General features: G+C 38.3%; 1 protein-coding gene and 1 long non-coding RNA gene across 9 annotated transcripts in view; both read left to right on the forward strand.

The window, feature by feature from the left end:
- The window catches only part of LOC132098800 (filamin-C-like), a 51,296-nt gene extending 44,595 nt beyond the window's left edge, over positions 1–6,701 (forward strand). For 4 of the 8 annotated variants that reach the window (XM_059505002.1, XM_059505003.1, XM_059505004.1 and 1 more), the window contains 9 exons: positions 293–538; positions 911–1,180; positions 1,726–1,863; positions 1,972–2,087; positions 2,405–2,537; positions 4,397–4,573; positions 4,656–4,874; positions 5,424–5,630; positions 5,730–6,701. In XM_059505002.1, coding sequence (XP_059360985.1) covers positions 293–538; positions 911–1,180; positions 1,726–1,863; positions 1,972–2,087; positions 2,405–2,537; positions 4,397–4,573; positions 4,656–4,874; positions 5,424–5,630; positions 5,730–5,917 — 1,694 coding nt within the window. In that variant the 3' untranslated portion in view covers positions 5,918–6,701. The remainder of the gene's footprint in view (positions 1–292; positions 539–910; positions 1,181–1,725; positions 1,864–1,971; positions 2,088–2,404; positions 2,538–4,396; positions 4,574–4,655; positions 4,875–5,423; positions 5,631–5,729) is intronic. The other 4 variants (XM_059505006.1, XM_059505007.1, XM_059505008.1 and 1 more) reach the window with 1 other exon arrangement.
- Positions 6,702–7,070: 369 nt separating this feature from the next.
- The window catches only part of LOC132098804 (uncharacterized), a 73,997-nt gene continuing 55,115 nt past the window's right edge, over positions 7,071–25,952 (forward strand). The window contains exons 1-2 of the long non-coding RNA XR_009422975.1: positions 7,071–7,305; positions 7,982–8,058. This is a non-coding gene — a long non-coding RNA (uncharacterized LOC132098804). The remainder of the gene's footprint in view (positions 7,306–7,981; positions 8,059–25,952) is intronic.

Below are 25,952 nucleotides of genomic sequence, written 5' to 3' on the forward strand. Positions count from 1 at the left end.
ACTCGTCTCACATACTATTTTTTGCCTACTACTATAGGCCTATTCAGACATAGAGTTTGTCTCTTTTTCCCACCTGTTTCCCACTGTCACACATGTCACTTCCTGTATCTTGAATCAGAAAATTCTGTATGAAGCTGTATAGAATTTAAGTTTTGATAAAAAAAAGAAATAAAACAGAATATGTTACCATTCTGCTTGGAAGCATGCATTTCTTGTTTCTCCTTTTTCATCACTCCCTTTCTTCCTTCTTCTCTTTCCTTCCTCCTCTGTCTTTCGGGTTCCACGTCTGCAGGGAACTGGTTTCAGATGGTTTCGGCCCAAGAGCGACACACCCGTACCTTCACACGCAGCAGCCATACCTACACACGCACAGAACGCACCGAGATCAGCAAGACCCGCGCTGGCGAGACTAAACGGGAAGTGCGGGTGGAGGAGAGCACCCAGGTGGGGGGCAATCCCTTCAAGGATGTTTTCGGTGGATTTCTGGGCAGGGAAAACCTGGGATCCTTCAGTAGTGCCCAGGAACGACAATCAGAGGGTGTGTGTGTGTGTGTGTGTCATTAAGCGTTGTTTGCAGGTTAAAGGTCATTTATATATATATATATATATATATATATATATATATACTTTACTATTTACTCTTACAGGAACTTTCTTTCAAGTTTCTTATTGTATGTCTGTGTGATGATATCATGGTATATGTGTGCTTATGGAGTTTTGGGTGGCAATGAGTCCACTTTTTCCACTGCAGACCTTTATGACAGGAGAAACAAGCTGGAAAATCTGAGCAGCCTTCAACTCTGCGGGCTGCCCAGCCAATACATCATCTTTTATAGAAGAAATGCCTGAAATTTTAAGTGAAATGTCTCATGTGTGTCATTCTCTTTTCCTTTCCCTCTTTCTCTCCCAGGTGAATCAGGTACGCAGGAAATGACCGCACAGGTGACGAGTCCCAGTGGTAACACGGAGGATGCTGAGATCATAGAAGGAGATGACAGCACCTATAGTGTGCGTTTTGTGCCTCAGGAGATGGGCCCCCACACTGTCAATGTCAAATACAGGGGACAGCATGTCCCTGGAAGCCCCTTCCAGTTCACTGTGGGGCCCCTGGGAGAGGGAGGGGCCCATAAGGTTCGGGCTGGTGGTACTGGATTGGACAGAGGTGTGGCTGGAATTCCAGGTAAGAGACAAGACTAAAACTAAAACTGTTAGAAATAATTGTTGTTCATTGAAATAAAGTAAAATATAAATAGTAGATGAAAAAACAATATATTTTTAAATGTAAAAAAACTTGTTATTTTAGTGTAAAGATACTATTATAGTTTTAAATTAATATTTTTAATTAGTTTTTAGTTTTTAATTTTCTGTTTTAATTTTAATTTTAGTTAAAGTCTTTTTGTTGTTTTTATACATTTTTATTTCAGTTTTAGGTATTTCATTACTAAATGTTAAACGAGAATTAGAAAATTTGCCTTGGCAACTAGCAAAAATAAAATAAGTTGATATTTTATTTTATTTATTTTAGTTAACATTTATTTTAAAGTAACCATTTTTATGCTTTTAGTTATCTGTTACAACCATGGTTTTCAACAAGCTTAAAGTTGATGTACCTTAAAAAACTAAATGAAAAATTAAAATATATATTTTAAATATTATCAGTTTTTTAAATATTTATTTTAAATACTAATAAATACTGTATATATATTTAACTTTTTTGATTTTTAGCTGAGTTCAGTATCTGGACCCGTGAGGCCGGTGCTGGTGGTTTGTCAATAGCTGTTGAGGGGCCCAGCAAAGCAGAGATTTCCTTTGAGGACAGGAAGGATGGTTCCTGTGGGGTGGCCTATGTAGTACAGGAACCTGGTAAGTGCTAATGCTAATTTCAGTGTAGTGTTTGCTTTAGTAATGGAATCTTCCATTTGAATTTTATGAATAATTTTCACTTACACTCATTTATTTATTTAACTTCAGGTGACTATGAGGTGTCAATCAAATTCAACGATGAGCATATCCCAGACAGCCCTTTCATCGTTCCTATTGCATCAGTGTCAGATGACGCCCGCCTACTTACCGTCACCAGCCTGCAGGTGAGTGATTCCAGATAAAACATGCTCACGCACTGAGTTGTGTGGAGAGGCATTCAGGGATTCCTTTATCAACACACTCTCTGAGAGACTGTGAGAGCTCTTGATGGAGAGCACAGGACAGCTTATCATGAGTCGAGACAAGTGTACTTGCAGTTCACTTCACGAGGAGTGTAGAAGGAGTACGAAGTAGCAAATCATTTGTTATGTTGGCCATTGTGAATATGCGTAGTGAGAAAGGCTTATCTTTACATACTTTTTTTAAACTTCTGAAAAATAGATGATATACAAAGATAGTCTATGTGGCTGTGTCTCTGCAGGAGATGGGTTTGAAGGTGAACCAAGAGGCCTCGTTTGCCGTGCAGCTGAACGGAGCGAGAGGGGCGATTGAGGCTAAGGTGCACACACCATCTGGAGCAGTGGAGGAGTGTTACATCACTGAGCTAGACAATGGTGAGCATATGTGCACATATATATATATATATATATATATATATACCGTCACCAGCCTGCAGGTGAGTGATTCCAGATAAAACATGCTCACGCACTGAGTTGTGTGGAGAGGCATTCAGGGATTCCTTTATATGTATTATGTATTATACTGTATATATATATATATATATATATATATATATATATATATATATATATATATACAGTACTTCTGCTCATCAAGCCTGCATTTATTTGATCAAAAATACAGAAAAAAATGTAATATTGTGATATATTATTACAATTTAAAATAATTGTTTTTAAATGTACTATACTTTAAATTATCATTTATTTCTGTGATGCAAAGCTGAATTTTTAGGATCATTATCACATGATCCTTTAGAAATGATTCATTATCAAAGTTGGAAACAGTTCTGCTGCTTAATATTTTTCAGAACATGTGATACTTTTTGAGGATACTTTGATGAATAAAAAGTAAAAAAAACAAACAAAAAAAAAGAACCTATGTTTTTAAAATATAAATATTTTGTAATAACAATATACACTACTGGTCAGTAATTTGGGGTCAGTAATTTTTTCTTTCTTTCTTCTTTTTAAATAAAATCAATACTTTTATTCAGCAAGGATGCGTTAAATTGATAAAAAGTGATAGTAAAGAAAATATATTATTAGAATATATATTATTAGAAATTTGTTTTTATTTTGAATAAATGCAGTTCTTTTTAACCTTTTATTCATCAAATATATTAGACAGCAGAACTGTTTCCAACACTCATAATAAATCAGAATATTAGAATGATTTCTAAATGACCATGTGATAGACTGGATGTTACATGTCACACTGAAGGCTGGAGTAATGATGCTGAAAATTCAGCTTTGCATCACAGGAATATATTATTTTTTTTAAAAGTATATTCAATTAGAAAACTATTATTTTAAGTTGTAATAATATTTCACAATATTACTTTTTTTATGTTTTTTTCTTTATTTTTGATCAAATAAATGCAGGCTTGATGAGCAGAAAAAAACTTCTTTCAAAAACATTAAAAATAGTAATGTTTCCAAACTTTTGGTCTGTACTGTATATATATATATATATATATATATATATATATATATATATATATATATATATATATATATATATATATTTTTTTTTTATTCATATACACATGTGTGTCTGTGTATTATTTAATATATTTTCATATTATAAAATTTTTATTATATTATTTCATTATTTTGTATATTATTTATATATTTTCTCTAAATATATTTATATTAATATTAATTTATTATTTTTTATAATTATTGTGTTGTATTGTTAATTATATAGGTTATATATTTATTTTAGGTTATATATTATTATCATTCATATTATCCAAATATATGTGTATTAAATGTTTTATATGTTATTTTATTAACCAATTTTTATTATAATACTTATAATATTTTATATGTTTTTATTTAGTGTTTAATATATTTTGTTACATATTTTATTATATTATTTTGTATATAATATATTTGTTTTATTAATAATTAATTATTATTTTGTAATATCTTGATATTGAACAGTTTATATTATAATATTCTGTAATTGTGAGTATTATTATTTATATTATCTACATGCATATATATATATATATATATATATATATATATATATATATATATATATATATGAATTTATGAATTTATGAATTTATATCGTACATATAACCTATTTTATTTGTGTGTGTGTGTGTGCACATATATATGATCACTGTAAAATTTTTGAGACACAGTAGATCTGATGTTAGTTTAGAACATATGGATAGAGACTGCATTTGAACTCATTCAATACTGCATGCCTGTTTGTGCAGATAAACACGCCATACGGTTTATTCCACGGGAGAACGGTGTCCACTCCATCGATGTCCGTTTTAATGGAAGTCACATCCCAGGCAGTCCCTTCAAGATCCGTGTCGGGGAACCCGGCCAGGCAGGAGATCCAGGAATGGTGACGGCTTTTGGGCCCGGCCTGGAGGGGGGAACTACAGGTCTGACACCATAAAATAGCCAATCACAAGTGTTAAAACACAAACACACAGAGACTCACTGGCTTCATCACATCCTTCACAGGTGTACCCTCAGATTTCATTGTAAACACATGTAACGCTGGCTCAGGAGCTCTGTCGGTTACCATCGACGGCCCGTCGAAGGTGAAGATGGATTGTCAGGAGTGTCCAGAAGGATACAAGGTCACCTACACACCCATGGCTCCCGGCAGCTACCTCATCTCCATCAAATATGGAGGACCGCAGCATATCGTGGGCAGCCCCTTCAAAGCCAAAGTCTCTGGTGAGACATCACACACTACAGTACATTACACCAGGCCTTTTCTGCTCTTTACATTTTCTTGGAAAGACACAGAGCCAGGTGTGATTTACACACAGATAGCCAAAAGGTATCTGTAGTCCACCATATTATTTTATATTATTGCTATTTTTTATTATTAAAGTAACAGGGACAAACATTACTGTAGATGCACCACAGTTAGCTAAAGGGTATTTTTCATCTGTGTTCCACCCTGAAAACTAAATATATAAAATAAAAAACTGAAGAAATTGTTTTGAAAAACCTGCATTGTTGTTCTTTAAATGTAGATTATATTATATTATATTATATTATATTATATTATATTATATTATATTATATTATATTATATTATATTATATTATATTATATTATATTATATTATATTATATTATATTATATTATATTATATTATATTATATTATATTATATTATATTATATTATATTATATTATTAACATCTTTCAACCCACTAGCACAACAGCTCATCTTTCATAAAGAAGCAAATTAATAAGAAGAAATTCACTCCTCCAGGTGCACGTCTGTCCGGAGGACACTCTCTCCACGAAACATCATCAGTTCTGGTGGAAACGGTAACAAAATCGTCCTCAGTGGCCGGATCGTTCTCTACTCTGCCAAAGTTCTCGTCCGATGCCAGTAAGGTGATCTCCAGTGGGGCCGGACTCTCCAAAGCCTTCATTGACCAGAAGAACACCTTCACGGTAGACTGCAGTAAAGCAGGTACAGCATCCCGAACAGTAAAAAATAATGCATGTTTGTGCATATTACCCACAATGCTCTCGTACAGATGACTAAACAGCTTCTATTTTGTCTGTTCAGGGACAAACATGTTAATGGTAGGAGTGCACGGGCCAAAGACTCCCTGTGAAGAAGTGTACGTCAAGCACATGGGCAACAGAATGTACAATGTCACATACACAGTGAAGGAGAAAGGCGACTATATCCTGATAGTCAAATGGGGAGAAGAAATGGTGCCAGGAAGCCCTTTCCATGTCACCGTGCCTTAAAGACTGTCTTTAAACCCTCGCCACTATGCAAAGAATCTACTGATCGTCCTGGGAAAGAGAGGGGACTCGCCAACAATGCCTTTTCATTACATATTAATCAAGAAAATGTCTTCATCTTCTATATCTGCATACGCTTTATCCAAAGTCCATTATGTGCTCATTTCACACTCGGAAATGTACCGTAGTTTTTTTTTGTATTCCATTATTTTAGATGTTGTGAGACTAGAGAACATTTGATGGAGACGTGAATAATGAATTGCTAATTTGAAGATGCCACATGCTTAAACACATCCATCTTGTAACCAAAATTACTGTCCGGACCATTTACAGACATAATTTAACAGATGAATTATTTAATCTTTTTTTTTTTTTTAATCTAATGCTAAAACTGGTCTTATTTTTATGATGGAATAACATGATTTAAACTGGACTACGTTTAAAGGCGGTCCTAATCAAAGGCTTAGTTTGAGCAGAGAAAGCCTACTGGACCAGGTTCAGGCTCACACTGGGTCTAAACCGGTCCCGGGTGGCCCAGCACCCCTGCAGACTGGGTTGTGTGATTGGTTAGATTTTTTTTTGTTCCAAGCGATGTAACAGAAACCGTTCAGCATGTGAATGTTTGAAATCCCACAGTTTTTACAGTGACTATGTTAAAGAGCAACATTTTATAGTGATTTTATATGTATGAATTTAAAATCGAAATGTATGGAGAAACACTAATTGTTTGATATTTTAATCTACTGTTTGGTAAAACTGTGCTGGCATATTAAAGTTTTAATTGCTACTGTGCTGTTTATTGATGTCCATATTATATTATATTATATTATATTATATTATATTATATTATATTATATTATATTATATTATATTATATTATATTATATTATATTATATTATATTATACAATGCATATTAATAAACATTACAATAAATGCACCACAATGCAAAATATTTAATATTTTCATCTGTAGTACACGGACAAGTTACACCCTAATATATATATATATATATATATATATATATATATATATATATATATATATATATATATATATATATATATATATATATATATATATATATATATATATATATATATATATATAACATTTGTAAACAGGGAAAAATGGCATTGCTGTTCTTGTTCCTTAAATAAATAAAACATTACGGTGCCAAATAATTAACTGCTTCAAAATATCAACATTTACCATACGTATTTATAAAAATAGCAATATTTCCTTTAGCATGAGAATATTCATTGTATGCCATATGTTTGTTGCGCTCGCAGCCACTAGAGGGCGCTCTCACACTAGTTCAATGCCAGGTGTTGTTAATGAAGCATTAGTTACAGGCGCGATCAAAGCTGCCCAGGAGAAAAGGTCCTTCAGGTCAGTATTTGAATTATACTCTTGATTGAGATTTAAAATAGCAGAAATTTCCCAATTTATCCCAGATAAACCAATAAAAAGTCATTTTAAATAAGCACAAGTATTTTAGTTATCAAGCGTATTAGGATGTCTTGAGAGAAAAGATCTGTTTCCTTTCTGGCCCCATCTCTAATACAACTTAGGGTGAACCATACTAAACATGTCTGGAGTGGCTTAAAATAGGTAACTAAGACTTGAATGATGAGATTAGATTCTTGACTACACTCAGAAGGTAGCTTCTGAGGCCTGAAATGTGTATAATTGTGCTGCTGTCAAATGATATATGTGTGTGTGCTGTAATGTGAAATGCTCAAATTACCAAGATCGCTTCCTTCCGGTTTAATGAGCATAACTGTGTGTTTTCCTCATTCTTATTATAGTTCTGCCACATAATTTGAATATGTGTAACATTCTGTTATATGAATCCGACAAGCGAGCTATTTTGCAAGAAACATCAATATTCTGGTTTTCTTAAACGTACTGTATGCGGTTTATATAAGATTTTCTGCTCCTCTATCATGTCAAAGTCCTAATAAATATGAAAAAGCTGGAATAGTTTAGTCACTTCAGTTCTATAGAGTTCCTTATTGCTTGGTTTGGGCCTTAATAGTGATCTATGTCCTTTTTGCTGGTGCAGGAATCAGATGCAGTGTGGAAGAGGATGATGAAGAGGACTGCAGAACGATCTCCTGCTGCTTTGGACACATTGGTTGAGTAAGATCTATTGCTGTCTTTGCTCTTTAACCATCACTTTCTAGAAAACTTGATTCTGATTGGTCAATCACGGTATCCTGCGGTCAGGTGTTTCCTAATGAGTGATGACATCTTGCATCTCATTTATCCGTTCACACCAAGAATAATAGCTTTATATTAGCATTCAGAACAGAGTTCAAATAGGCTGAACTATATGGTTTATCGATGTATGCATGTATGATATTCAAAGTGATTATGGGAGACTCCTTAAGTGACTGGCCCTTATAGACACACAGGTCAACTGATCCCTTCATATGCATTTTATAAAACTCTTATGCTCTCGGCCACTGCACTATCCATAGATCCCAAGAACTCTCTTTCTTCAAATAAAGAAAGATAGATGCCTAGTGGCAGCACACTGTCACCTGATCAGTATGTGAACATCCTCCTGAAAGGTGCTTGATCTCTACTTTCTTTTTGTCCCTGGGCTGGGCCTCCAGGAGTGGGCTAGATAGATGAGACACGGGGGATGACAGGAACCTAATAGATTTCTGGTTATTTGTAATGAGGATGTAAAATGGCAATAAAGGCTCTGGGGCTCAGAATTAAAGCTGCACATTTCTATCACTGAGTCGCAGTGGAGTCAGTCGTTTAAACAGATTTCTCGTTATAGAGGACAGAAAGGGGGGGAAGCCATTTAAAGAGAGAGGGAGAGAGATTTTAAACACCTGGTTGTGTGTGTGTGGGACAATCGCTTAGCAACATTAATGACCTTGCACCTGTGGATGGAGGAATACGGAGGTATAGCGGGGCGCACCGTCCTTCCTTTGACAGTGTTTGATTAAGTGGGCTTAATCTCCTGTGGATTGTGACGCAAACTGAGGAGAGTCAACAAGAACACCATTTCTATTTTAAGTTTCTCATGTACTTAGGAGTCATTTAAAAAAAAAAAAAAAAGAAAACCGATATATGTGGTATTTCTTTTATAAAACAGTTCAAATAGCAATACGTTGATATTTAGTAAAGATGTGGCTCACATTAGCTAAATTTCAGCTAAACATGTTGTTCGTCTATTATCAGTAGTGTAGGTATGATGTAAAGGTGACACAGAAGTCCGTTTCAAATCAAGCAGCTGTCTTTTGGTCTACATCACGTACTCACATGACCAGCTTAACCTGCTGCAAAATCTGTGTGTAAAAAAAATCTTTCACCTTCACTCAAAATTCCTGAGTGCATTTTTTTTTAAATAAAACTACTGCGTATCAAGATTGAACTAATCGGTTGAGTGAATAATTCAATGACTAACTCGAAGACAGTGGCTGCATCTGAAATCACATACTTCCCTACTATATAAGTAGGTGAAAAGCATCATGTTCAGATAGTAGTACTGTATGTCTGATTTCACAGTATTCATAAAACAGTAGGCAAAACATTCAAGAATGACCTGTCAAGTTTATGGCCAAGTTTCTGAAATGTGAATTATTCATACTGTACAAATTCATGATATGTAAAACATACTTTTTAAAAACATTGCTAAGTAATTACTACTTCAAAAGAAGTACATACTCGAGTATGTGATTTCTGACTCACCCAGTATCTTTTTTTGTTTGTTTGTTTCTGAATGAACTGAGTGAGTGATTCATTGATTCATTCAGAAGGACATTTACCTGTCGCCACCTACTGGTGTAACTGTGTAATCCATAGAAAGTGTCAATGAAAATAATCTCCACGTCTATGATCAGAAAAAGAAAAATAAATCTTTGAAATGTCAAAAACTACTCTGAACTCAAATGTTTACACTGGTTATTTATTTTTGTAATTGTGTTCTATACTTGGTATGATATAAAGCCAAGTTGTTTTTAATGTGAATAAAATTTAATTTGACGGCCGCAGCCTATGAAACGAGAGACCGCTTCTGTTTTAAGATGCTTTCTTTAAAAGTGTTTACAACAAGACAGTTGGCGTCTCAGTTTATGAACATTCTGGATGTTGCTTGAATGCTCTACAAAAACATTAAAACAGGACATTTAAAGGATTTAGTTTTTGTTGTTTTCTTAACCATCTGCTTCTGGAAAAGTGTACATTTGAGTGGTTAGAGAAGACAAGACAGAAACCCTGCTGATCCTGAGTATTTGTCAAGCCAACATAATTACACACAGTGTTCATAATCGCAGAAAGCACAATGATTGATTTCAGGTACCATTAGCAGTACAGTTCTTTCAGCCCAGTAAGACAGCGCTACTAATGGTAATGGTAGGTGTATGCTGGAGTATTTCCTCACTATTTCTCAGGCGTCATGGCAACGCTGTTTAATGAAGGCGGTTGGTTGTCTTATCAGAAAATGCAATCTGCTGAGTTGACTGGGGGAGAGGACAGATTGCAGGCATGATGGGAAATTTCCATCACCTGCTTTTTCACTTACAGCTAAATTTGAAAGCGAGTGCACTTTCAAAGATAAACACCCTTCGGCAACTCTGATTAATTCATATGTGTCATGCAGCCAGGGTTCATTCAATGTATGAAAACACATACATGTGATGTTCACAGTCTGTGCTGTTGAACCCACAGCATGCTAAAACCTTGGTCGGAGTCACATCCAGCATTATCCATGCTAATGGAAAAATACACTGTCTTCAATTTTTTCCTCATGAATCATGAATAGGAGTTTCAATTGATACTCTGGGAGCAATCTAATTCTGTAGAAAGAGGAGGGGTAAAAAAAAAAAGGTGCTGTGATACAGCATGGCAATGTATTAAGCTCTAAATGTGTTTCTGAGCATATAGATAAAAGAGCTCATATATGTGTTCACAATGCATGCATATGTAATTATGAAATGTTATTTTACTAGTATATGTGTGATAATGCAGAAAGGGATGCAAGTGTAAAGCCTGAGTCATCTGTCCACTTGGTGGCAGCAGACACTGTGAACCGATGGTTTATGTAAAAGTTAAAATCATATGAATGCTATTAAAACAGTCTTATCAAACCGATCTTACTGAGACCAAAAACATAAACCATTCCACAGATGGTTAGAGTTTGAAGAGAGATAATCTTTTTTTATAGCTAAAACCTTAATGAAGAATTGACAAGGTCATTTACAGCAAGAACATAGTTCTTGTTCATTAGGTCAGAGGGAAATACCGTAGTACTTTTGATATACCACGGTACAACCGTGATATTTCTGATGGCACGTTTTCATGATGCGGGTTTGCGATAGTGATTAACACTTTTTATTTTTTTCCTCCCTCGGACCACCTGGAAAACAGCTAAATGGACCACTAACCATCGCTCCCGCTGTCATTTTGCCCTCTTTGTTCATCTTGACTTGATTTCAAGACCATTTTTATTAATTCGGTTTTTCTAAACTCGAGCTATGAGATTGCAGTGCTTCATCAAAACCATAAAAAGCTTCTGATGGCATTCACGCTCTTCCGTATGTTGCTTTTATTATCTGTATTATTAGGCTGAATGGATGATTTGCAATTAATACTATTCAGAGTAGGAAGGGAAGGGAAGGGGGAGGTGAAGGAGAAGACCAAGGGATAAAAATACTCCTTCTATTTATACGAGCCGGAATTCTAATCCAGGAAGAGTGACGCATCGTTCCAAGCCATGAACAGACCAGAGGATCCAAGCATCAGTTTTGATCTGTTTCTTATTTCTTATCTTTTATTCGTATTGTTCTTTTAAAAGATCAATGACACCCGGTTTGAGGCGTTCACACCTCGGAGTTGAAACGCATGACTAGATTTCACACTTTTCTGAGGAAAGGGATCTCAAATTAAACTGAAACATAGAAAGATCTAATTCTCAATAAATTGCACTTTTTTGCTTGGCCTCAAAAATCCCCCGTCAGTCGATATCTCTCCACTTAACTCTCTCTCTCTCTCTCTCTCTCTCTCTCTCTCTCTCTCTCTCAGTCTCTCTCCATCCTTCACTATACTGTTCGGTCTCTTTTATCTGCTAGCCCAGTTGTTCCGGACAAAAGTAGAAAGCTTGAGGGAAGTGGGCCAGTAGTGCAGGCAGGACGGGGTGTGTGTGTGTTTTTCATTTTGTGCCACACAGTATGTCTCAATGGTGTCCCGTTTATCTATTCATACTCGGAATTGTGTGTCTTAATGCATGCAACGCATAATGTGAGGGACATTCTGTGCTTGTATTTGACTGTGCATGCAATAAAATAGCTTGACAAATGGAGTTTTCTTCCTCTGTTGATGGAGAAACATGAAGTAGAGGTGGGATATAATGAAGGGCTTGAACCTTTTAAATAGCCAAAAAACTGGTTTATAGCTCACCGATGAACCCCTGAATGTTCAAAATGTCCATGTTGATTTTTATAAATAAGCTAAAAAAACTTGCATGCTCTTCTCTCATTCATTGTCTCATGTCTGATGTGCTGCAAACCTCCCCTTGTCTGCAAAATGCAAACATATCCCACCTCTTGCCGGTAGGCACCATAAATATTCTATTGTCTGTATTCTGCACATTTGGCACCTGTCCTAACCCATTACATTCATTTGATGACAAACATCTTACGGGTACAGAACAAACAATCAGCCATCTGTACAATAATAATGTCTGTGTTCTCACCCCCCCCCCCCCCCCCAAAAAATGGATTTGTGACATCATATGTAGTAGGAAAATTAACATAGCACTTAATGACTTCTTTTATATATGCCTAAAAATACCCGTGAGCACTTGAAAAATATATGAAAGCCATATTATTTTTGTTTCCATATATTTATCAGTTTCATGTTCCATCTGTCAGATCGGTTTTGTCTGTTCCTGTACGCTGAATGAATGTAGACATGATTCTGTCTAAATATGGAAATGACTGCTTATGACATCACCTCTTGTTTTTCACAGCACCCTCTGGTCTTCGTGTATAATATTGTAACGCTGATGTGATGGCATAATTCAGTGGAAAATTAATATGTAAATACCTTTCAAATAAATGCAAACTAAACCTCAATATTTCTCCAAATGTGTTACACTAACAGCCCTATATGGTTGCTGATTATTTATTATTGGATCCATTTGTGGCTCATCATTTAATAATTTATTTTGCAGAATCTTAGAAAGAATCTGCTTTTGCATTAAGATTTCTGTAGCATAGTACTCTAATATCAATGCGTATTGTAGACTTGGAGTTATTTTTGATTAATATTTTGGCTAGACGCACGATGTAACACTGAACAAATGTAAACAAACTATAAAGAGTTCTGTTAGTGGCCATCTAATGTCAGAACTAAAACAGTACAAATCTAGGGCATTACATTAAGTACATTAAAATCATCACAATATTTACAGGAATGCTAATTTATATAACACCTGCAAATTCTTTGCTGGTTCTGTGCATATTCTAGATATTTCCCAGCCCTGCCGTAAGTGCAAGATGAGTCTTCAGTATTTTTGTCCCCGTGAGGCATCTGAGCCGCTGCACAGCACCTCAAAGTGTTTGTCCTTTATGCATAAACTACCCAACATGCATTATTCAGATGACTGGAGCACCAGCCTCAGCCTCATAACCATATACAAACACCTAGTCTGCTGAACTGGGAAATAAAACCCCTTTCTCTTCTCAGATAAATGACAAAGGAACTATATTAGTCTACTGTGCAATTTGAGGCATAGACCCATGTATTTGTACTTTAAAATAAAGTGACTGTTAAATTCAGGGGTTTTGAAGTTGGTCTCTATGGAAAAGTTGAGAAATAGTGCAACAAATATAAAAGCAAATAAATATTTTTATTTTGATTAAAATAAAACATTAGGTTAAAATTATAAATATATAATGACTTGATATAGATTAACAGTATTTCAGTGAACTGAAAAAAGTAATAATTTAATGTAATATACTATGTTAATTTACTGATTACAATAAAATCTTCAAATATAAACAAATAAAATACTAATAATAATCAAATAAGTTGATATAAACAAATAAAATCTTACACTGAATAGAAAAATTATTAATGTAATGGAAAATAAATTAGTTAAAATGTTTGAATTAATATACATTTAATATAATATAAATAACAATTGAACTAAAATCTAACAGTACTATAATTACTAGGAAAAAAGTAACAATGTAACGTAATAAAGTAAACATTGAGTAAAATAAAATATAAAAATGGATAAAAAATGGATGAAATGGTACTAGAGTGAATAGAAAAAAACGATTCATTTAACAATAGAAACTAAAAATGAGTTGATTAAAATAAAACTTTTAAATAAATACAAAAAAAGTTTAAATACTACAGTTTATAGAAAAATTAACAATGTAACGTAAAATGTAACGTTAAAGTCAAAAAGGATTACTTTATGCAGTAGATTAGAAGCAAAAAAATTGTTTATTGATTAAAAATATATCAATAATAAAAAATTGAAATAAATAAGTTGAAGTAATAATTTAAGACTTGACATTTGCCAAGTATGGTGATCCATACTCGGAATTGGTGTTCTGCATTGGAACCCATCCAAGTGCACACACACACTCACACACACAGCAGTGAGAAGTGAACACACCGTGAACATACACTCGGAGCAGTGGGCAGCTATAGATCCAGCGCCCGGGGAGCAACTGGGGGTTCAGTGCCTTGCTCAAGGGCACTTCAGCCATGAGTATTGAGGAAGTATGGAGTATGGAGTATGGAGGAAGAGAGCGCTGTTCATTCACTCCCTCCCACCTACAACCCCTGCTAGCACCGAGACTCGAACCTGTGACCTTCGGGTTACATGTCCAACTCTAACCATTAGGCCACAGCTGCCCCTAAACTATCCTCTATAATAAACTCTAATGAACTTTCCTCTGATTTAAGTCTTTTAAAAAAAACTTTTTCTGTAGACTGTAGTAGTCTGTCAATGTTTTTTGCAGATTCCAATCTCATGCATGCTGGCATCAGATGCAGAATCAGGGTAAAGTATCTGCTGGGCCGTCTGAATCACCAGTCACTTCTTTTTGAGTAGAATAGCATGTTTAATTAACATCTGTGCTAAGCAGTGAATGTGCAGTAATTGGTAATTACTCCAGCGTTTTGCTCAGGTTGTGCCTCGGCTGAGTAAATTGCTGGAATTCTTCAGTCATTTCTCTATTTAATCAGGTGAGCATCTCTCCACCTCCCGGTCCCAAACCGCTGTGATCTCCCTCTCCAACGGCCCGTAATTGGCCTAATGAAGAATCCAATCTCATCTGGCATCACATTAGAAACTTGTCATTCTCACTCATCCTCTCTCTCTGAGTCTCATCTCGTCGCTCTGATGGTCTGTTTATCGGCTTGAAGCAGAACGATGTCATGATACTCTTTTCAGTATAGGGATAAGAGAGGGGTTAAAGGTTAAGAGTAGCCTATAAAGTTCATTACTGGTGGCCTGGAAAAAGAATAACACCTTAGATATCAGCCACAGCCGATTACAGCCACAGAGTGAGTGTGAATGAGAGCGTTTGATTCTGTGGCATCTACACTGTTGAAACCGTGTTTAACCTGCTTGTATCAGAGGTGGCTGTGATGTGGATTTGGTTCTGTGTAAATAATGTAGTAGTGCTGTTTTGAACTTTATCATCATAACAATCTGTCATCTGATAATTGTTTTCATTATTTTTCTGGTGTTTTCTTTGTGATTTCTGTGTGTTGGTTATGTGCTGTTGTAGAGAAAACATGGCTATAGCCAATGTAAATTATGTATAACTGAATCCTGCATTTACATTAATAATTGCATTCACGTGTTCCTACTGTTAGTAAAAAGCATCCTCTAGTTAGAACCTCCAAAGACTCAGATTTTTTAAAAAAGAATTATCATTTAAAATTTTTTAAAATATAATATTTAAACGAAAATATAAAAAACTTTATGAACAATCTTACAAGTGTTAAAGCGAGTATATACATTACAATGAAGATATTTAGATTTTTCTTATTTAATAATTCCAAAAACAATTGGCTTATGTCCAGAATTAGAAAAATAAAATATATAATAAATAACAGCAGCTATAATAATAAATAGGCTCAAATATATGATAATACTAATAATTATCTTATAATTTTTTTTCCTGAGTTTGTTGAATATTGTATATATTTAAGTTAGATTTAATTAACATTTAAATGTATGTTTTTTTTTATATAAATGTCACTTTTATAATACACAATTAAAATACATTTTTTGTTTATTTTAATATTAATTATTTTAACTATAATCCGCATCTAATATTTAAGGTATTTTTTATATTAATACATTATATAATTATGATTAATATAAATGATATATATATATATATATATATATATATATATATATATTAATAGAAAAACCAAAAACAGTAAAAAAAAAAAAAAAAATCATAACATTATAGTAAATGCATTTATAATTTTGAAAAAAATAATAAAAATAAATTAATGCTGTTCTTTTGAACTTTATCAAATTTTCCTAAAAATTTAATGTTACCACCGTATAAATATTAAGCGTCTCTTTTTAACATCGAAAATGTTTCTTGAACACAAAATCAGCATGAGTGATTTCTGAAGGATCACGTGACACTGGAGTAATGACTGCTGAAAATTCAGCTTTACCATCACAGGAATACATTTCATGAAATGTCATTGTGAAGATGAAATACCCCAGAGATGAATACTACAAGTAGATGATTATTTAGCAATTGGGGTTTAGCTGACCAAAAAAAAAAGCCTGCCAATCCCAGCGCCACTGATCTCTCCAGCTTGTTCGATGTGCATTACCTTGCTTCTCTCCTGTTCTTTGTCTCTCTTTTCCTTGCTCATATCTGCACCATTTCTACAGATGGCATCTGATTACATCTCATCCACTCCTCTCTCTGATGGCGAGCCGTAATCACACTCCTCCAAATGGGTGCCATAGTTATGTTGCCATGCTGTTCTCAAGTGAACACACCACAGACAAGGAGCCTGTCACTAGAAAAACACTCCCCATTCCCCCATTATCTCATCGCCAACAAACTCAGGAGCCATCCCCATGATCCAGCATCTGCCCATAATGCCAGATGGTTGCATGGTACTGGTGCTGATGTAGGAGCCAGTGATATCACTGATCACACCACTGTTGGCTCGAGGGTTTTCATCAGGTGTGGACTCATGGGATTGACAGGCCTGTGGAAACAAATTGGAATTTTAACCCCAATTGCCCTCCAGTCTGTAGCTGATGAGGCATGTTGCAGCTGTGGATGTGCGAATGTGTGTTTGGATGATGCATAATTACCTGCATGATGGACGTTTGCCCCATTACCTGACAATTTTGGACCAGCCACTCCATGGTGCAAAATGTGTCCCAAAATTTGGAGCTTGCTCACACACTTAAGTAAATTAAGGCTGTCAAATTAATGCCTGCATTGTCACAGTATTCGCTTCGATATTATAAGTTTCATTCTGCTATCTTTGACCAAATTTTCAAAATGATTGATGGCAAGAGCATTCAATTTTAGCTTAGATGTTAGCTGTTGTTTAAATTAAAGTTGCTGGAAGTGATAAATATATTAATATATTATATAAATATATATATCAAATATTTTGGCTGTTTACAGAGTTTTGGAATTTGGACCAGTCCAGAGACAGGCCTGACTTCCTATGACACATATTTCAGTGATATCTGTCAGGTGTTAGGGGTATTATATATTAGGTATTATTTAATATATTTATCACTTCCAGCAACTTTAAGCTAACATCTAAGCTCAGCTAGTTCGAAATATCACCCATGAGCGAAAGTCATTTAAAAAAAAAAAGAAGAGAAAAAAAGTTAAAGAAAAATGGAAGATGAGGATATTTAATAAATCTGTTTTAGTGCATAAAAACACACACACACACACACACATTTATATATATATATATACACACACACACACACACACACACACACACACACACACACACATATATATATATATATAATTTTTTTTGGATATAAACCATTTATGTCTTGAATGATTAAATAAGAGAAATATAAATATTGGCTGTTATTACTGTCACACACCTGGACTCATTTTGTGTGTTTTTGCCCCTGTGACCCAGTTTCTGTCTCTATGTGGTTTGATTAGTTCCTAGGTGTGTCTAGTCATTTCCGCATGTGTTCCATGTCCCTGTTAATTTAGTCATTCCATCCACCTGTGTTTTCCCTATTATCCCTTGTATAAAAGCCTTGTCCTTTCAGTTCTGTTTTGTCGGGTCTACTCGTCTACTTGTTACTCGTCTACTTGTCTACTTGTCCACTTGTTACTTGCCACTTGCCACCTGTTATTTGCTTCTTACCTTGCCTATGTTTTATTTAATAAATCCTTGTTTCGTTTATCCCTCGGCTCCGTGTTCCTTCCAGCAGCGTAAGCTGTGACAGAAGACCCGACCTAAAAAGTTAAAAACTGCGTGTTTTCCCTCCGTTTTGTTTTCCGTTTTTTCACAGTCTTTTTCTTTCCGTAGTGTGTAATGGATCCCCTCTATCGCCCCGAATACCTCCTCCTCCTGCTGGAGCAGGAGGGACTTTCTCTCGAGGACCATACTAGACGGTTTCTCTTGATAGCTAATGCCACCAGCTACCCGGACCACGCGCTCTGCACCTTTTATCACGCCAGCCTGAACTCCAGGTGCAGAGCGTTGTCGCCCGAAGATGGTCCTCGGGAGGATTTCGCCGCATTCATAGAGTGGAATCTGGTGAGAAATGGATCACCTCTCACGGTCGGCCCAATGGAGGATCTCGCCAGGTCCACTCTGGACCCAGAGCCCAGCCTACAATCTCCCCACGGTACGAGGCATAAGCCGAGCCCACCGATGACGGAGAGCCAGAGAGCAACCCGTCAGACCAGGTGCGAGAGCCGGCGACACTGCCCACCACGAGGGAGCAAAATGTGGAGCGCCAAATGGGTCAAAATGAGGGGGTTTCCCATTCACCTATGTCAGTTTCCCCGTTAAGCCCAGGACGGGCTCCTGATCCCCCGTTAAGCCCAGGACGGGCTCCTGATCCCCCGTTAAGCCCAGGACGGGCTCCTGTTCCCCCGTTAAGCCCAGGACGGGCTCCTGATCCTCCTTTAAGCCCAGGACGGGCTCCTGATTCCCCGTTAAGCCCAGGACGGGCTCCTGTTCCCCCGTTAAGCCCAGGACGGGCTCCTGTTCCCCCGTTAAGCCCAGGACGGGCTCCTGTTCCCCTGTTAAGCCCAGGACGGGTTCCTGTTCCCCCGTTAAGCCCAGGACGGGCTCCTGATCCTCCTTTAAGCCCAGGACGGGCTCCTGATCCTCCGTTAAGCCCAGGACGGGCTCCTGATCCTCCGTTAAGCCCAGGACGGGCTCCTGATCTTCCGTTAAGCCCAGGACGGGCTCCTGATCTTCCGTTAAGCCCAGGACGGGCTCCTGATCCTCCTTTAAGCCCAGGACGGGCTCCTGAACCCCCGTTAAGCCCAGGACGGGCTCCTGAACCCCCGTTAAGCCCAGGACGGGCTCCTGATCTTCCGTTAAGCCCAGGACGGGCTCCTGATCCTCCTTTAAGCCCAGGACGGGCTCCTGATCCCCCGTTAAGCCCAGGACGGGCTCCTGAACCCCCGTTAAGCCCAGGACGGGCTCCTGAACCCCCGTTAAGCCCAGGACGGGCTCCTGATCCTCCGTTAAGCCCAGGACGGGCTCCTGATCCTCCGTTAAGCCCAGGAAGGGCTCCAGCCCCAGAGCTTACTCCAATGCCTGCTCCTCCAAAATTCCCACCCTCCCACCCACTCCTGCCTCCTCCTCCGCTGTCGTCTGGCTGCCCCTCTGCTCGCCCTCAGCCTACCATCATTGTGGTGCGAGCTCAGCGGGACCGCCATCCTCCAGCGACGCCTTGGTCGGCGTCTCCGTCACCTCCGCCTCCAGCCTCTGAGGCCTGGACTTCGCCTCGGCCCGTTGACCCGTCGGCTCCACCATGGCTCCTAGCTCCTTCCTCTCCGCCGTGGCCCGGCAGTCCACATGCTCTGCCTGGCTCCCTCATCCCTCCGGCTCCGCCTTGGTCTGGCGTCGTCCATCCTATGCCTCGGGACTCCACTCCTCCGGCTTCGCCTCATCCCTCCGTCCCTCCGGATCCGTCAGGCTCCTTCATCCCCTCGGCTACACCTCAGTCCTCGGTCACTCTGGCCTCACCGCGGCCTTCCGGATCCACATCACCGCGTCAGTCACCAGAGCCATCAGTTCCGCCTAGGACCTCCGGCTCCTCCCCGTCACCCTGGCTCTTCGGCTCTCCGTCTCCGCCTCGGGCTCCTCCTCCACTTGCTCCGTTGCCGTGGGTCGAGTCCCTGGAGTCGGTGACCATTCCTCCTCCATGGCTCCTTCCACCGTCGGCCCCACCTTGGGCCGTTATGGCTGTGGCCTGGGTCCTGCTGGGTACCTCCTGCTTCAGATCCTTCCTGTCTCCTCCCTGGCTCCTCCCTCCGTCATCTCCTCCCTGGCTCCTTCCTCTGTAGTCCCTGTCTGCTGGCCCCCTCCTGGGAGGCTGTCCTCCACCGGAACCTCCTCCCAAGTTCCCACCCCTGCCTCCCTTTGTTGTTTCTACGGTGCGAGGACGCACCTACCGGGAGGGGGAGTACTGTCACACACCTGGACTCATTTTGTGTGTTTTTGCCCCTGTGACCCAGTTTCTGTCTCTATGTGGTTTGATTAGTTCCCAGGTGTGTCTAGTCATTTCCGCATGTGTTCCATGTCCCTGTTAATTTAGTCATTCCATCCACCTGTGTTTTCCCTATTATCCCTTGTATAAAAGCCTTGTCCTTTCAGTTCTGTTTTGTCGGGTCTACTTGTTACTTGTCAACTCGTCTACTTGTTACTCGTCTACTTGTCTACTTGTCCACTTGTTACCTGTTACTTGCCACTTGCCACCTGTTATTTGCTTCTTACCTTGCCTATGTTTTATTTAATAAATCCTTGTTTCGTTTATCCCTCGGCTCCGTGTTCCTTCCAGCAGCGTAAGCCGTGACAATTACATAGGTACACTTGTAAGAACAAGTTCATCAATTGTGAGGGTTTAAGGTGTTTTTTTTTTGTAAGAAGCTAATATTCATTTAATTTAATTTCATAAAAAAAAAAACTATGGACATTAGCAATTTATCTCCAGAATTAAGAAAACCTAAAAATTACATGTTGTTGTTATTATTGCTATTATTATTATTAACATGCTTTTTAAGAGTAATTTCATGAAGGGTGGTAATTTAATTACTGCATATTTGTAGCAACGTGTGCTGTCAGAAATATATAAATCAGTGTTTTAGTACACCGTTTTTCTAAACCTTAATTGACAGCCCTTATTATACACGTGTATACAGTCTACAATTAGGAGTAGGTCATTGCAGTTGTTCAGTTATTTTTTGACTTATGTTTCCCGCTATACACATACAATCATGCTCTCTTTCCCAGCAGCCTCTCCACGGGAGGGTTATGAGGAGTAATGGCATGAGTGTCGCTATGTAATTAGACGGAGGTCTGCTTGTCCTTTCCTGGGTGACACTGACTCATGGAGGGCCGCATTGGGCCATTAATGGATAGCTGGTTGTTTGTGTGCATGCCGGGCTCCTGTGCGTGTCCTTGGGTGGGTGAACCGCCTCTCCTCTTTCTGCTTCAGAGGATGTCAGGGCCATTTAGTTCAATGGCCATACAATGTCCGAAAATGCATAAATGCATGCATTTGGTGCAGCAGGTGTCCGAAGGTTACTTTTAAGCGTGCTAGTAAGTTTGGACATGCAGTTACGCCCCTCTTTCACAGTATTGGCTTTTACAAGCCCTGACGGAGGCCTTTGGCTCATGATGGTCCATCTGTCATGCTGTCTCATGCTCTTTCTTTCTATTTCTCTTTCCGTCAGCTGGTCAGACTCTTCAGTCGTGGGACTTCCACTTCCCCTGACAAGCTCTTTTATCGGGGGTGAATGTAGAGTGCACTTCTCCCTGCTCCCCCTGAGCCAACCTCTCCACCTCAATCATTCATGAAAACAAGAGGGACAACAGAACAGGAGGGAGGAGAGGAGGAGGAAAGAAAAGACAGACAGTTATAATCGTAGATGGAGGTAGTTAATCTTATTCAATTACACGTGTTTCCTGTTTCTCCACTTGTGAAAGTGGAGTTTAACCAACCCTCTGCAGTCCAAGGGGTCAAGATTTTGTGGGTTGGCATAGTCCAGTTAGCCCCATATGTCTGATGTTGTAACTGATTTCAAGTTGTTCAAGTTCAAGATGTCTTTTAGACATTTTTTGAAAATGCTGCTCGAATTGAGATCCATCAGTACCTTGATTTTGATGCGAGCAGCTGTTGGCAGTCAGTGCAAACTGATGAAGAGATGCTTTCTTCGGCTTTTTGAAGAGCTCTCTCACTGTTGCATTCTGGATCACTTGCAGAGGGTTGATAGTACATGCTAGAAAGCCTGCCAAGAGAGTCTAGTCTGGAGAGAACAAGAATTGTGTGGCCTGCTCTGATAGGAAGAATTTAATCTTCCTAATGTTGTATAAGGCAAATCTGCAGGACAGGGCTGTTGTAGAAATATGGTCTGTTAAGCTTAACTGATTATCAGTCACAAGCACAAGGTTCCTAGCTATCCTGGAAGGAGTTACGGTTGATGAAGTGTATAGAGAAGTTGTGATGAATTGCTGGGTTGACTGAGACCGCGAGCAGTTCTCTCTTAGCAAGGTTGAGTTTAAGGTGATGGTCCTTCATCCTGCCAGAAATGTCTGTCAGACAGGCTGCAATGTGAACAGCTAATGTCGGATCATCTGGTTGGTATGAGAAGTAGTCAAGTCAACTCACCTTTATTTATATAGTGCTTTTAACAATACAGATTGTGTCTGCAACTTTACAGTATTAAATGGGAAAATAGTGTGTCAATAATGGAAAATGACAATAGTAAACAATAAATTTTCAGTTAAAGGCAGTTCATCATTGAATTCAGTGATGTCGTCATCCAGCTCAGTTCAGTTTAAATAGTATCTGTGCAATCAAGTTGATGATGTCGCTGGATCTTAAGTGTCCCCTACTAAGCAAGCCAGAGGCGACACCGGCAAGGAACCAAAATTCCAACTGTGACAGAATGGAGAAAAAACCTTGGGAGAAACCAGGCTCAGTCGGGGGGCAATTCTCCTCTGGCCAGACGAAACCAGAAGTTCAATTCCAGGCTGCAGCAAAGTCATATTGTACAGAGGACTCAACTAGTTCCTTTGGTATTCACCCGGTGGCCGTCTAGGGGGCATGGTCTTCACTGGGGATCTGTCTCTGGGGCTCTAGTTCTCCTGGTCTCCGCTGACATTCAGAGCTGTAGAGGTCCTTTCTAGGTGCTGATCCACTGTCTGGGCTGAATACGTACTGTATCTGGGTGACTGCAGTGACCATCTGATCTGGAAACAAACTGGATCAGGTGGCTATGGTGACCTCGAAATAAGAAAGAAAAAGACTAATATTAGCTAAGATGCTATTCTTCAAAAGATATAGCAGGTACATTGGGTGTTATGGGAAGTGTTCCCGGTTCTGGTCCTAATAAATGCAGCCTAAAAATCCTTTAACAGATCTGAATATTAGAAATGTCTTAGCTTATGTGTAAGCCACGTTAAAGAGATGGGTCTTAAATCTAGATTTAAACTGACAGAGTGTCTGCCACCTGAACCGTGTTAGGTAGGTTATTCCAGACTAAATGAAAAGGATCTGCTGCCCACAGTTTATTTTCATGTTCTAGGCATTATCAAATTGCAGACGTGGAGGACTATAATGCCATAAGAGCTCGTTCAAAAACTTACATGGGCTAATAAGGTCATACTTCCTGGTTCTAGTAAGAACTCTAGCTGCTACATTTCGGACACCCAATAAAGCATTACAATAATCTAACCTTGAGGTCATGAACGCATGAATTAACATTTCTGCATTTGACATTGTGAGCATATGTTGTTGTTTATTTGATATGGAAAGATGCAGTTTTACAAATACTATAAACGTGGCTTTCGAAGGAAAGATTGCTATCAAATAGCACACCTAGGTTCCTAACTGATGAAGAAGAATTGAAAGAGCCAAGTTTCATCAGCAATGCAGTAATAGGAAAAGCCATGTTTCTGAAGTTTCTGAAGGCAAGTAAGTGATAACGGTTTTCATCCTGGGTGGAATTTTTTAAATGTCTTTCACCACTGAATACGTTGCCAAAAACTTTTGAGTTTACTCGTCAGGCCTTTGTTCGTTGTTTCACAGCATTCCGAGGAAGGCAAACCTTCAAAAGAAGCAAAAATAAAATGTGGGGAAATTGAATCATTTGGCCTTTCCAGCTATCTGAGAATGCGCTTCATCTTCAGTATTGAACACTTCTATAGGCAGTTCAGGTTGCCATGGTTACATGCCAGGCCCAGACAACAGTCATTAGGGAAGGACTGCAGATACAGGAGCTTGATGCATCAAAAGCCTTTTAAGTGTCTAGAATTGCACTTCTAATGCTGCATCTGTTCCTGCTATAATTGGGCAAAACTACCGAAGGGTCAGTCGGAAGAATGTTTTCGAAACGTTTCTTTAAGAGACGGATAATGAAGACGATGGGAGTAAGGAATCCAGTGATTTCGCCTACATAACTTGTAAACAATTTGAGAGGAAATGCTTTGCAGTGCTTTGTTTCGTTCCATTGAGTCTGTTAATGACCTTTCATCCGAGTGCTACTCCGTGGGCTGTTTTTCATTTGTAAATGGTTTTCCACACATCTGCGTCATTCCCTCCCTCCCCAAACCATCGTCCGCATCCTTCTTAAAGCCTTTTCCGACAACTGCATCGACCGCTGCCTTGAGACTATCTGTTTAAGGGGGTCCTCCAAATTGTTGTACAAATTGGATACCGTGATCAGCCCGGGGGAGGAGACTTCCTTCACAGAAGTTAGCTGTTATTCATAACAAAAGAAAGTGGGAGTGAGATGCTCCGTTTTCTCTTATTAGCTTTGAGAAATAATACCTTTTTTTTTTTGCTCTAGGATGTATTTTAGAAGTAATACTAACAGTTAAGACTCTAGAAGTTTAATGACCTAAACTGAACCAGCAGGGTCCCACATCACAGGTTTGATTTTGATTGTTGATGTCAGGGGGAAAAGAAAGTGGAGATTTTCAAGTATCATTGCAGTTGTGTAAAATGCCATCACAAATAGAATGGGCATTCAGAATTGAGAAAAGAATGAGTGAGAAAGAATAATAGTTAAATATCAGCGTGTGCACACACACACACAAAAAAGTTTTTAAATTAATGTTTAAATTAGTCTCTTTGCATTTTACATGGTTCAGAATATGAAAATAATCTAAATATTAGCATTAAAAATAATACGGAGCAGGTAAAATAGTATTTATAGTATCATGTTTCGGCTCACGTTCAATAGTTTCTGAATCACTTTTCCATAAACCTTAAAATGTGTATTGTGAGATATTGGTATCCTAAATCAGCAGCCAGACTTAAGCTTTCTTAAGCTGAAGATAAACTATTACTACTTGCTACAAAAAGCATATAGAATATGAAAAAGTGCCTGTCGCTCTCAGCTTCTCCTCTTTTAGAGTTCAGAGTTCAGTTTCAGAGTGCCTCCATCCAATGAACACCCAGTGTTGGGTGCCCAAGCCAATGCCAGCCATTTTAACACCGCTGATATGACTGGTGCAGTGAGGCCTGCAATTTCACCTAATCAGGATTTACATATTTCCATTTTAATATATCTGGGATATTCCTCCGCCTTGGGTGAGGGCTGATCTTTGATCCTCTATGCTGGTTTATAAACTAAAGTGGCAGATGTCGGAGGTTTGGCCGCAGTGCTGTTGTGTTCGCTATCAATTTTTTCATTACATTTTAATTGGAGGAAAAGAAATCAGACGACTTACCAGTGAAAAACCGTGTCGATGTCTTTAAGTATATAGATGGATAGATATTTGTGTGTGAAATATCTCCTCTTATGTGTCTAATTTGAAAT

Source organism: Carassius carassius, chromosome 22 (genome assembly GCF_963082965.1).
Source record: "Carassius carassius chromosome 22, fCarCar2.1, whole genome shotgun sequence".
NCBI classification, from domain to species: domain Eukaryota; kingdom Metazoa; phylum Chordata; class Actinopteri; order Cypriniformes; family Cyprinidae; genus Carassius; species Carassius carassius.